Source organism: Pagrus pagrus (assembly GCF_965226575.1).
Source record: "Pagrus pagrus genome assembly, chromosome: 20".
Taxonomy (NCBI): domain Eukaryota; kingdom Metazoa; phylum Chordata; class Actinopteri; order Spariformes; family Sparidae; genus Pagrus; species Pagrus pagrus.
This window is the reverse complement of record NC_140207.1, coordinates 18,504,298-18,517,970: the sequence shown is the minus strand read 5'-3', so window position 1 is coordinate 18,517,970 and position 13,673 is coordinate 18,504,298. Positions and strand designations below refer to the sequence as shown.

Below are 13,673 nucleotides of genomic sequence, written 5' to 3'. Positions count from 1 at the left end.
ATCATGACAACGTGTTTAACATATTGACAATTATGGGTTATGGTATTTGGCACCATGTGTATTTCCAATTATCACATTAATCAAACAAAGATGAATCTCTGAGGTTAAGCTGGCACTGACTTATGTTCAGCTTCCACATTTCAATTTAATAACTGGTCAGTGTCCATGACTGTTTCCCCTAGTAATAATTTTAATGATTAATGGGCAAATATAACAGAAGGTTAACTTGTTGCACTTAAGTCTGATGCAGATTTAAGTCTGTGAGTAGTTAAAATGGATAATACATCAATGTACTAACAAAGAGATACATATATTCCACTGTATCCTTGGCTGCTGCTTGGTCTTGTCTTCAAATCTCACTCACAGGAAAGAGATTTAGAAGTAAACAGCTGGGGTTAATAGGCATTTATATATTGCATCCTTGGGTTTTAAAAATACAACTGAGAGTCAGAGAAAAAGATCAGAGAGAAACTGTCATCCAATTAGCTGCTTTCATTATTACCTGAATATTTTACACTGTATGTTGATCAATGCTGATTTCACTCCTCAGCTTTTGCACTGTGATCAGTAAATTAACCTGTCTTCCTGTTGATACTTTAAATGGTAAATATACATTAAATATCACAGGTCAGACAGCAGCTGTTACCCTGCTTACCCTGGATCAAAAATGTTTAAACAAGGGGCACATCTCACCCCACCTCCCATCAGGGACATTGCAGCAGGTAGTTCACTTTTGACAGCTGATGGAGGACACCTGCTATGACATCACTGATTAGGGTGTGGCCAAATGAGCACCATGAGTTGATTCAACTGTTGCTGTTTTAGTGTATATTTACTATTTAAAGACGATACGGAAACTATCAAAACAATTCATTTATCCCTGGAGGAATTCTCAAGATCTTATCTCATCAATCATATATCACAATACTACAGCCTTGTCTAATTTGATACTCATTAATTAAAAGACTGAAGCCCTTTTGAAGAAGTATAAAATAAGATTAATATGGCTGCAAAAGGGGTCCAAATTTAGACTAAAGGAACAAATAGGACATAATGAACAAATAAAACCTGAATGTGTGTTTTTGCATGTCTACTATAGGTATAAGCAATAACAATACAGAGGTGGGAAAAAAAGCACTTCCATTTCTTTATCTTAGAAAATTGAAATTAATCAGGACCCTTGATTGGTTCCCCCCCACTCTCCTTGGTTGACTGACCTCTTCCTCTGGCTCCTGTGCCTGTAGGGAATCGCTGTGGGGAGTGTCACAGTCTGGGCTGTAATGTTCACAGTAGTCGTATGCTGCTTTTGGATCATCCGATATCAGGAGTTGCTGGATTTTACCCTGCAGATAACAGAAAAAGACACTGGAGTCAATTCACTATCTTCATTAGGAAAGAATTACACCTACTGCATATGTAATCTTCCCTAACAGATGCAAAAATGTACAGTTGATATTAGAAATCACAATGTTGACTTATATTTACAAAGGCTGATGAAACCACATCACTAGCAAAAGACAAGACAGGGCAGCACAGACAAGAAGGTCGTGTCTCGTCTTGCTCACGCACATACTGGGTGTAGTATAAATGTAAATCTTAAATTGCAGATCTCTTGGGTCCCATACACTTATAGAGTCTGGCAGTCAGTAAATCCCCTCCTTGTATGATTAAACAGCTTGACACAGAGCCCACACTCACATGGTGCAGGGAGGAAACTTAGTTCAGACACCAGGAAAATTATTATTATCAGCACCAGGATTTACCTCAGGAAATCAAATAAACATGTATCATCAAGACACAAGCAACACCTGGCATGACCATGTGTGCTACAGTTAAAGACTTCAGTCTTACTCTTATGAGCAACAGCAGTAGTCTTTACCGGATATGAGGATATAGTGTAAATGTGCTTGTATAAAACATATCAAAAGTCAAAGGTCAGGGAGTGTGCTGGAATTAACTATTTCAGAAAATGTAACTTTAAAAAAACAAACAACAATAAGCAGTGTCTTTGTCTAAAAAAAACTTTACACAGGAAAGAGTAAAACCTTTAAAATATCAGACATGGTTTGGGAAAGTCACTCAAACCACAATTTTCTCTGTGGTTCTGATAGGATACCACAATGCCTGACACCATTCCAGCACTGTCTCGCCTTGTTATCAGTCCTACAGCCAAAGCATACAGCTCTCTGCAAGACAGCGACATATGGCCAAAGCATCTGGATCTTTCTTTGGAGTCTGTAATTGCTTGAACTGAGTTCCTGCAGGCTGGTTTTTGAGCCTCTATACACATTGTAAAGACAGTTGTGGGGGGTTCTTCTTTGAGGTGGATGAAGGGGCATGTCTTTGGTTAGGAGGTTTGGCAGGCGAGCCCACAGATGCAAGAGCCCAGAGGTAAAAGCCTGATGCACATGTCAGCAGAGACATATACATTGAAAGGCAGAATAGGCGATTGGGAGTGAAACAGAGAAATGAAGCGGGCTGGAACTTGTCAGGAGAATGTGTGTGCGTCTTTCCTGTGTTAAAACTACATCTATGGATCCTTAACATGAACCTTAGTATAAACATCCATGTGCTAAGGCTTGTCCCAATGGAAAACAAGCAGTGCTCCTTGAAAACTTTCTCTGTGTAACCATCCATCAACATCTCCTTGCACAGCTTCAGTTTTTGCAGTGCAGAGATTTTATCCTGGGTGCCTCTGGGTGGGTTGAGTGCTGCTTTAACTGGATTTCTCTCACTGGTTGAATACATCTCTGACAGTAAAAGCATTTATTGCCAGTCAGTTAGAAGTAAGACCCAGTGCTACATTTTAGGGTTTTAGGGCCATTCTTCATATTTACAAATATTTTATCTTATCTTACTGTTACGCCAAGTTCCAGCCTTCTGGTTTAGTGGGCCAGCCATACTTCTTTTGCTCATACCAAATTATTATATTTAATTTACTTTTTTGCACATGATTTGGGTGAACACAAGCATTTGCAACTAATGAATGTGAGCATCATTAAAGGTGCAGTCAGCGATTCTGGAGAAAGATCATTGTTTTTTGAGTCTTATTCCCAATACAGATGCCAGCTAGAACCGAGCCAACAACCTTAAGTGTAAGTATTTGATTACACAACGATCACCTATCTTTCTCTATTTCTTGCTCCAACTTTAACTCCTGTAAGAGTAAACAACGCTCACAGACTGTTTAACGGCACTGGCAACTAGCAATTCAGACACAGCCACCAGAACTGCTGAAGCTAGTTTATGTAGATATTTGAAGTAATTTTATGAACAGATCTGTAAAGATTCAAATGGAAAAAATCATAAAAAACATCAGCCACATCGACAACAAATGTGACCACACATTAAGTTAAAGCATCCTGCCAGTCTTGGGAAATATCTGCTAGTGAATGATAATCACAAAAGTTATTCACAAAGCCAGAAGCCATCAAAGTCAGCATCACAGCATTTTTGACTGGTTGCCTTCATTTCTCAAAAGTCGGTGGACAGACTAGACGACATTGTACTAGACTAAATAGTAAGAGATCTGCAGCAAATAAACATGAACTCGTTCATCAAAAAGGCTAATTATCCTTAATTATGGTATCATCTCACTCCACTCACTCCTGTCTGAAACCTCAGCTGAGATACATTTTCTGTTGGCGTGTACACTACCAGACCAATACCCCTCTGATGTCTACATGGCAATTATGAATCAACAGCAAGAGGCTGGTTAGCTTAGCTGAGCATAAAGACTGGAAATTGGAAGAATCAGGTAGCCTAGCCCTGTCCAAAGGTAATCCCCGCACCAGCAACTCAAAAGCTCACCAATAAGCTTTATTAATCCATACATTGAAATGGCTATTTAACGAACAGATAAGGAAGTGTTTTCAATCACTCTTATCTAATTCTTTTAAACTGGCAATAGACAACTTTTTTGCTAAATATTGATTGCACAGTGTAATTGCTGTAGAAAAATGACACCATCTGCCTGTAGACTGGCCTATGCTATTTGCCCCACCACTGGCTGGATTTTTCCTGCAAAAATGAAGAACAAATTACAGCACAAAGGACGTGCCTCTGTGCAACCAAAACAGGAAGAAGCACTGTTTTCGAGTGGAACAACTAGAATAACTGTGGAAACTCTATAAACAACAAAAGAACCCTGCTAATGAAGGAGGCGAAGAATGTGACGAGGCAAAGCGATAAAAACAAGAGGTAAAATAAGAGTGAACGTGGGGCATTCACTCAATGGGGAGCTCTGGTGTTGTGTCAAAGTCTGTTCCCTCGCTGGTATGTGTTTCCTCTTATCAGTGGGACTTGAGATGGTTCCAAACAGGCATTTATTTAACTAGATCAGGAGGCAACAAAACCTGTCTAGTCATGAATACAACCCAAGGTGTTTTACTCTTACTTTTACTTTTACTTAACCCAAGATTGGGATTTCTTGGTCATATTAGGATTCTTACAGTTGTTTTTTGCTCTGGACAGTAGCCAGGCCATTAGTGGTAGCCATGTTGCCGATGCTGTCTTTGCTACAGCGGCGCCAACAGTAATACCACAGGGAAACAGTAGGACTAGGGAATTTGAAAAGTTGTCTGTTTCTGATTTAAGTTTTGGTGACTAAAACAAAACAGCATTTGAGGCTATGAAAATATGAGCAGACAGGTGATTTCAGTTTTCAGTGAAGGAAGAATGATGACATGCACCACTTCTGAAAGACATATCACTTCTCTGCTAGCCGTTGAAAACATTTACTATACTGAACATGAAAAGACAAAACTGATCTGCCAAGTGGGCATGGGTAGGTAAACCTAGGTGCCAAGTCTGGAAAGGCCTCAGTTGAGGCGTGTGTGTGTGTGTCTGTGTGTATGTGTGTTTGGGAAGGCTCAACAGAGAAAGAGAGATCAAGCCTTGGCCTGAGTTAAGTTGACATGTATTACCTCATGTGTCACCCTAAGAGCAACAGTGAATGCTTGAACCCTGACTAGAGTCAGCTCTAATTAGTCCATGTCTGAGAGCCACCCGTCTGCACACAAATAGGCTGTGGAGACATGGTGTTCAACCCCCCAGACCAGATCAGCTGCACAACTAGGAAATATCTGACTGTTTCAATGGAGGGCATGAGTTACATGACAACCCATTCAATGATAAATGGAAACAACAAGACAAATGATCATGCCTGGGGGAGCTGATGCATAAAAACAATCAAGTCTAAGATTTAAAAGATACAAAAACTTTTCATTTTATAGTGCTGACCTTGAAGAACACCTGTATGAATCAAATAATCATCTTTCCACTTGCCATAACTTGTAGCATTTACTGTAATAATTATTTTCTTCTAGGAAAGGCATCCCTACCGCTAGGTTTTTTCCTGCAATGGTGCAACCTGTGTTTACAGTAGAAATTGAAGCCAAGCCACCTACCAAACAAGACCCAACTCACAAATGGGAGAGAAGGCACGAGAGAAACTGATGTCAACTCAGGATGGGAACAACAGGAGTCATCCAGAGACAGACAGTCAGGGATTAAGAGAGAGCAGCTGGTATGGTAAAAGATGTTTTGTGCTGTGAAACACCTGGGGAGAGTTATGCCGAGGCTGTGGGCCTGTCTTCCATTGCGAACTGCTGAAATAAAAGCCCCTGGCAACTTGGAGCAAAGCCAGGGCTCCAAAATATGCCCCTCCTGGCTACAGTGGAGCTCAATGCAGCACAGAAACAGGCCCACGAGGCTGTGTGTTAATGACTGTTGTGTCAGAGGTCAATGAGGAAAAGAGAGAGGCAGAAGGAGAGAAGCAAGGTCAAGAGCAACAGCTGAGACTTGTGAATCCTTTGAGAAATCTCTCTACCTGCTATATCTGCTGTTTTGTTATGCATTCTTGTTCACCTTAAGTGGAGTTTAACTGTTTGAATGCAGCATTAATTTTTACAAAACATTCAAGGGCGTGACTTCTTACGACCAGAGGATGACACGTAGTGATGATGTGAAAAAACATGTCATACAACAAACTAAAAGAAAAAAAGTGTATTGTGTATATAATGGCATTATATTATATTGTTGTGATTTTTGTTTTAAAAATTTACTGAAGCTCTCAGTTTTTGAGTGGAGAGCTGGTTGACCACTCAAAGAACTGCTTTGACTGGGGATTGTGGGTGGCACAATGAGACTATGAGTGTGACTACAGACAGAGAGAGGGAGCTGCATCAAGGCCAAAGTTGCACATTTTTAAGTTATTTTTATTAGCAATCTGGCAAAAAAAAAATACAGATGGTGATAATCAGAAAAATGCTGAATAGCGGATTCAATGATCGACCATGGTGATAATCAGTTCGTCCTTAGCCTTGAGCTAGCTTCCTTAGCTCTGTTATGTCTGCTCAAACTATCATTACTAAATCTGAAATGTGTGAGCTGAATACTCTTACTGCATTTAATTTAATTAAAACACTGACGTTCTTACTTATATTGTTTTCATCACAACTGAAATACATTTTTCAAGCTGTTTACCATCAAGTGGGTACATTAAGATGAGATAACACTGAAGTGCTCTTGAAGTGCTCTGTATGCAGTGCTAACAGGGACAGAGAAATAAAACCAGGAAAATTGACAGTACAGAGCTCAACTTCTTTCTCTATAAGCACTATCTACCTTGACACCATCCTGACCACAAGGCACCAGGGGGTATAAATACAGATGGAAGGGGTCAAAGGTTACAGCAGTGCATGGTATAAGCAGAGGAGCTGCATGAACAATCTCCATGTTTTGCTGTGATAGACAGCTCATGTGTCTTTTCTTGACTAAAATCCAACTGCATGCTGTAATTACAGGGCGAGTGCAGGGCATCACCAGCTAAATCAAAACACAAGTAGTCGTCACCATCAGTCCTTTGACATACCCTTGCCCAGGGCAACATACCTTTAGTTCAACAATAGCTAACTGTAATTAGACAGCCCCATACAACAATTAGTCACTCCCTTAAATTCTATACAGTACAGTTTCCCTGAGAAGAGGAAACTAAGACATCAAAAAAATCAAAGGGAGTTCAGCCAGACAGTTTGAGGTCAACTGTCCAAAACATGACATTAAAAGACAGAAAAAATCTGATTTCAATTTTAACAGTCGAGAGACTCATGCAGTAACCAAATAGTTATGTGCTATCTGCATGTTATTATAATCCACTGGCATAAAAACACATTTGGAAACTGTCTGACGTCCCTCCTCATTGATTCTTCTTTTGCTATTATCTACCGAGGCTAGCAGACCAATAACTTATTTGTAGACAAGATATATCTTTTGGAAATACTTGTGGTGTGGCATCAAGACATAGAACACCTCAGACCCATCTAGTCCTTAATATTAGACACACTGAGCTCCGATGAGTGGTCCCAGAAGTAGATGGAATAGGAAGGTATGTATATGAGGGTGCTCGATTAAGACAGGTAATGTCAGCCAGGCATGAATAGACGGTCTCATGGCTTTAGCACAGTAGGGAGGCCTCAAGGTGGGGAGGGTGGATAGGGAGGGGGAGGTGGTGAGCAGGGGAGAATATGCGGAGAGGGGAGGGGATGAGGAAATGAGGAAGGCCTAACGGGGCAATGAAAGACTCCCATTCATCCAAACCAGATCCCTTTGCGACGGTGGTCGCCTCAAACCTGGGCCAGGTACGGTATGAATAGACTCTTATGAAAAATGCAGGTCAACTTGTGAAAGCAAATCTCAGAGTTTCCATAAGGATGCAAATGATTTATTATTATTGAATTTATTATTAAATCTACTCCTGGAAATCAAAAACTCACCTACCACAGTGGTTAAAAAAGGGAGTACACACTAATCTTTAGATGGAACTGTACATAAATACTTACTGCCAAGTCAGCTAAGCTAGTCCACATATTTCTTACATTCCTGCAATATTCTTATATGTAAGTTATAGTGTAATCACATCAACTATAGTGACTAACTAAACAAGACAATCTCTGACATACCTTTAAAAAAAAAATGAATTTCACCTATTAATTTATTTTCTCATTATAACCAGTGGCTTGAATGCAGAAAGCCAAGGTATTTCCTTTCCCTGTTTTTCCCAGCATGCATCAGGCCCCGTGGATCTCTAAGGAGAGCAGGGACAGAGAACAGACAGGAGACCTGTTCCAAAAACCACACAGAGAAGACCCTGTTAACTGACTTATGGCTCCTATTTTCAGCCCTTCCACTGGCAAACCTCTGAGTGGACACACTGTTTCATACAAATGCTGGCTTCAGTGCCCCCTCATAAATCTAATCAAAACTGAAATCAAATCCACTTTAAAACTTTGCACCTAAAAAAACTGTCCAACAAACTGATTTATAGTTTTATCCTAATGACTATATAATCAAAATAAGCTATCCCACCATAATTCTATGTATAATCAAAGATATACCTATAAATTCATGATAGAATTTACAGGTACAGTAAGATGCCTTATCTTTTAGAAAATGACTAAATCAAAAAATGAAAATCCCCCCAAAAATCAGCTTTTCTATTAAAAATAATTAAGATTTTTTTCATTTGGTCAATTGTTTATGATAATAATATCCATCTGTTTACCTAACTCTTTATCAATGAACACATGCACCTCATAATCCAAAAGACCTCAGTGTAGCACTAGGTCAGAGAGAGCAAAAATGCAAGACAAAAACCTAAAGTACAATTTAATGAGTGACATAGAGAGACTCATTGAGCACTCACACACACACAAAATATGAGGGGCTCTCTATCCCTGAAGTGATAACAAGAAAATATGCCTGCTTTAAAGTCGCAGCATCAATCATTCAAACATGGTATCAGAATAAAGCCAAGTCATTCTTGTTGCCCATAAACAAACCAGCCCTCTCTCACAAGCACACACAGCCCCCACACGGCCTTACAGTGACCTTTACTTCTCACCAGCGAGGACCACAAATGTCATGACAATCCAGCCATTGTGAGTCATTATTTACATCCGCTGAAAATCCCTGACTAAGCAGATGATGGCAAACTCTAAATCTCAGAAAGTTATAATGTAAAGTTTGAACCTGAAACGTGTAGGTTTGTTTAATTTTTTTCTTTTTTTTTTCTCAGTTATTTCTTACTGAAAAACGGTCAATTGTGTCCTACATTGCATTGAGTTTGGTTTGTGGTTTCTGTGGGCCCTATGTCTGTTGAGTGGTTATTGGTACTCATGTTAACAACCCAGTTCTACGTATTCTTGTGCCAAACAGCACCACTCTCTGTGCATCAAAAAAAGAGGTAAACGTGTGAAAGTGAAAAGCTCAATTAACTTCCACCAGCATCAACTCTAAACACTTACATTTCTAGATGTTGGACTTTTTCAGCAGCCCAGGAGGAACTATGGCTAATGTACTTTTTGAAAATAAGAATACCTATATCAAAATGCTGTTTTTTTTTATTTCAGCTCACCATTCAATACAATCTCAGCCATGAACCTGCTTGGAAAACTAAAAACTCCAGGCTATCACACAGCAATTGGATATTGTACTTCAAAACAAACAGACCCCAGGCAGTTCGGATTGGCATCACACCTCCTCTACCTTAGTGTCCAACACCGGAGCCCCCCAGGGCTGTGTGATCAGCCCCCTCCTGTTCATGCTATACGGTATATGACTGCACTCTCAGACACTGAGGGAACTCGTGAAGTATACGGACAACACCACCATCATCAGCTGCATTACAGACAACGATGAGAGACAACAACACCCACCCCAGCCACATTCTGTTCACCCTGCTGCTCTCTGGCAACAGATACAGAAGTATCCGCTGCCATACCATCAGACTACAGCGTAGCTACTTTCTGCAGCAGTCTTTCTTCTCTCATGCCAAGTAAAACATACTTAGATGACAGGATCATAACATTTTTCACAACTAATATGTGAAGCAAAGATAAATGGTAAAGATAAATACAACTATTATTGCACTTGCCACAAATGTAATTAAGTCAGAAATCCATTAATTGGTGGCCACCATTTCACTTCAAGTTAATGCAAGCCATCAGATTAAAAGTCAATCCAGGAGAATATTTCAGCAAGGCCAGTTATTTTTTGGTAAACCTATTACACGTGAAGTTCGGGTGGCACTAAGTGTCTCTAATTACAAGGTAAAGAGAAGCTTTAACAAAGGATCTGAGAAGCCTGAGAAGTTTACCAAAAGCTCATGTGTGCTTTGTAGAAAAACTCAAACAAACAAACAAACAAGCAATAATAATGCACAAAGGGCGGCCAAGTGCAACCGCTTTGACATGGCTATGGTCCAAATCTCAGAAAATATCACAAAATACATTAACCGAGCAAGAAAGAGTTAAAGCCATTGTATCATTGTCCATTGTACAGTTACTATATGTTTGGGTAGATGAACAGCTGATGAACCTCAGCTGATTTGTCACAAATCACAAATCCGTCAACCAAATCACATTATCACATTTATATGTGTGCTAGTTTCCAGTAATATGATATTTTTTTAAGAACAGTACTAAAAAATAAAATAAAATAAGAGCAATAATACAGAAAGAGGATATAACAGATATCATATTACACCAAGTTACTCATGTAGTCAAGTAGAGGGTCAAAAATAATCAAGCTGAAAAGTTCTGCTAGGACTCTTGTGCCTCACATCAAACTACACTACTGTCCCAGCTGCCTCGACAAAAGGCCTTAGATATCTCAGATATATGTACGATATATATGCATAAAATCAAAAGAACTGAAGATTTACAGATTCGCTCTGGTTTCTATCATCTCCACATTCCTTTTTGGCAGCATCAAAGCATCACTGACTCAATGGGACTAAAACTAAAAACCCCTCGGGCAAAGCACTTCAAAATACTGCAACATACTGCACCATTTAAAATCTGCACACACAGTAAATACCACTGATTTTCGGGGCACCTCATCAGTCACAGATGGTTGCTGCACCAATTCTAATCAATATGTCAATACGCAACATAATAATGGCACCAAATACGCAGCTTAAGCAACTCAATCACAATTGACAGGTTCCTACAGTCCTCCCCACTAAAAAACTTCACCTGGAAAACCTCCTCATCCAGGATCCTGGTGCCGAACACTGTGATGCCGTTGGTGTTGATGGAAGCGTGGTCACTCCTGAGGAGATTTTTGATGATCTTCTTCTTACAGTCTACAATGATGGTGACCGTCTTCTTCTCCACACTGATGGCCACACGGTGCCACCTGGTCAAGGACACAACAAGGAGAGGTAAAAAAAAAAATAAGAAGTCAAGGTCAAACAGTATAAAGGTCACTGATAAGTACACATTGTGAGTGTACCATATTAAATGTAATTATTGAAACTAGAGCATGATGTAATATAAACAACACTCAAAATTTAGGATAATGAATTCTTTGTAGGTCAAGTGTTTATGTGAAACTTCATATAGATAATTTGTTGGCATGTGATTTTATTCTATGAGCATTTCTAATGAGATTATAATCCACCTTTAATACGTCACAACACACCTCACAGAGAAAGAAACTCTGTTGTACGATGTGGTTCATTACAGAACTAAATGCTCTGAGAAACTTGAACTTCAAACTTATGTTTGATATTTTTCAATGGACAACACCTATAGATACAAAGAGTTAACCGGGGTCACACGTGAGTCTGACACCTCCTTTGCCTCTGGACCGTTTGCCACTGCACTTAAGGGCTATTGCATACCAGGCAGCAGTGGACCACATTCCTGGCCCCACACTCTGGCCCTGTTTAACACGGGATTACACTCATTAAACTCCAAACTTAATCCTCCTTCTGGGTTACTCGGCATGACAGACATGGTGAACATTGTGGAAAGTGTGTGTCAGGATCCAGGAAGGCCTGCCTTGCCAGAGCAGGAGACACACAGTCAAAACATTGTTCTGAGGTGGAAGATGAAACCTGGCACCAATGCAGCTCAAGATGGCAATATAAGAAGCGTTTACTACAGGTACACATGCATATCCGATATCATATCAGTATATGTTAATAAACTATAACAATGACCAAATCCTTTTTGAACACAGCTACATCATACAGACACATTCCAGGGCATGCATTGGGGATTAGGAGGAAAATAAACGTGCAACAATCTCTGGGCTTAGCAGTACAACAGGAAGGATTACTTGTCACCATATTTGGCAGAAAAGCAAATGTTGACTTCAATAGGTTTAAACAATGTCTTCAACTATTGAAGTGCATTATGATCAGGAGACGAGGAGTAACATTGTATTTGAAAAAAGAAAATGTAAACAAAGTCTTTTGAAGAGCATGTTTAAAGAGCTTAAATGCTACAAAACTGATGGTATACAGTGGAACAGCTCACTAGAAATCCTTCTATTCACCTCCCTTTCCCTTTAAAGAAAGGGATTATGCTCTTTTTCACCTCATCAATATCATCATTGTGCTTCTCTTTTCAAGCTTGGCGTATGCTTCTTAGTAACAATGAATACATCCACAGGGATTGCAGGCTGTACGCAGCCTGAGCTGTAGTCACTAAAGATTTAGACAAGGCCTGGAGCTGGAATGCATCCAGACCAAGTAAAAGAGTTAAAAATCCTCTACAGAGAACACTGCTCCTTAGACAGTGGGTCACAAAAACTACAAACTGGACAAAACAGCCCTACAAAGCTGGCTTTGTTGTAACCTGCACATGAAGCAGAGTTATTGCTGACATGAGACTCTTGAGGGATTTACCAAAATTCCATCTATCATGATAACTTTGTACACACTAGATCTCGTTTTAAGCCAATCTGGGTCACAAAAATATTGTGACCCAGTTATGACTTCCTTCAAAAGCTCAAAAAACAAACTATCCTCACATAGCATGTTCAGCAAGTGCAAAAAAACTTTAATAACATTGTAAGACACTATAAAATACTATGTTGAATAAGGCATTTTCCCAGCAGCCTATCTGCTTATTTATACCCCAATTGCCCCTGCACACAGGCTCATGTCAGCTAAGCTGAAGCTCTGAGTGAGAATTCTGGGATTTCTGGACCTGGGAGCAGATAATCAGGTTTATGCGAAAAGGTTAGGAGAGCTGTTTCTGGTTGGGTGAGGTAATCCATGGGGGTAAAAAGGAAGTTTAGGACAGCCCCCTTTCTCCTCTTTCCTTCCCCCTCTCTAAAATAACAGAGGCAGTGAGTTCATGGATGAGGTCAGGTTGCCCATAGCAGTCCCTGCTGTGCCCCAATAATCCAGTGTCTCCCACTCTCTGACCTGTCTCTGTGCCCGTGGACCCCTGATGTGATGGATAATCCGGTCATGAGCACCTGTGGTGCAACACTGAGAAGATCTGGGTTGTTTTCTTGCTTTTATCAAGAAGAAGCACTCAGTGTTTGAGTGCTTTTGTGATTAAACTAGTTTGAAGATGATCAAAATACCACTGAAAACACTTATTGTAATTATCAATTAATCAACTGATCATTTTCACGATTAATAGATAAATCGTTTAGTCTACAAAATGTCATGGAATTGTCGTAAATATGCATCACAATTTCCCAAATTCCAAAGTGACATCTTTAAATCAAATGGAAAAGAAAAGCAGTCAATCCTCACATTTAAGAAGCTGGAACCAGGAAATGCTTTTGCAAACATTTTTACATTAAAAATTACCTTAATGATTAAGCATATAAAAAATTGTTGGAAATGATTTTCTTTTGATTGAATA

General features: G+C 39.7%; 1 protein-coding gene across 6 annotated transcripts in view; it reads right to left on the bottom strand.

Annotated features, from left to right (window-relative positions):
* Window positions 1-13,673, bottom strand: part of col11a1a (collagen, type XI, alpha 1a) — an 82,567-nt gene that overhangs the window by 62,453 nt on the left and 6,441 nt on the right. For all 6 annotated transcript variants that reach the window (XM_084340308.1, XM_084340311.1, XM_084340312.1 and 3 more), the window contains exons 4-5: window positions 11,037-11,199; window positions 1,218-1,343 (exon numbers count right to left, since the gene is read on the bottom strand). In XM_084340308.1, coding sequence (XP_084196434.1) covers window positions 1,218-1,343; window positions 11,037-11,199 — 289 coding nt within the window. The remainder of the gene's footprint in view (window positions 1-1,217; window positions 1,344-11,036; window positions 11,200-13,673) is intronic.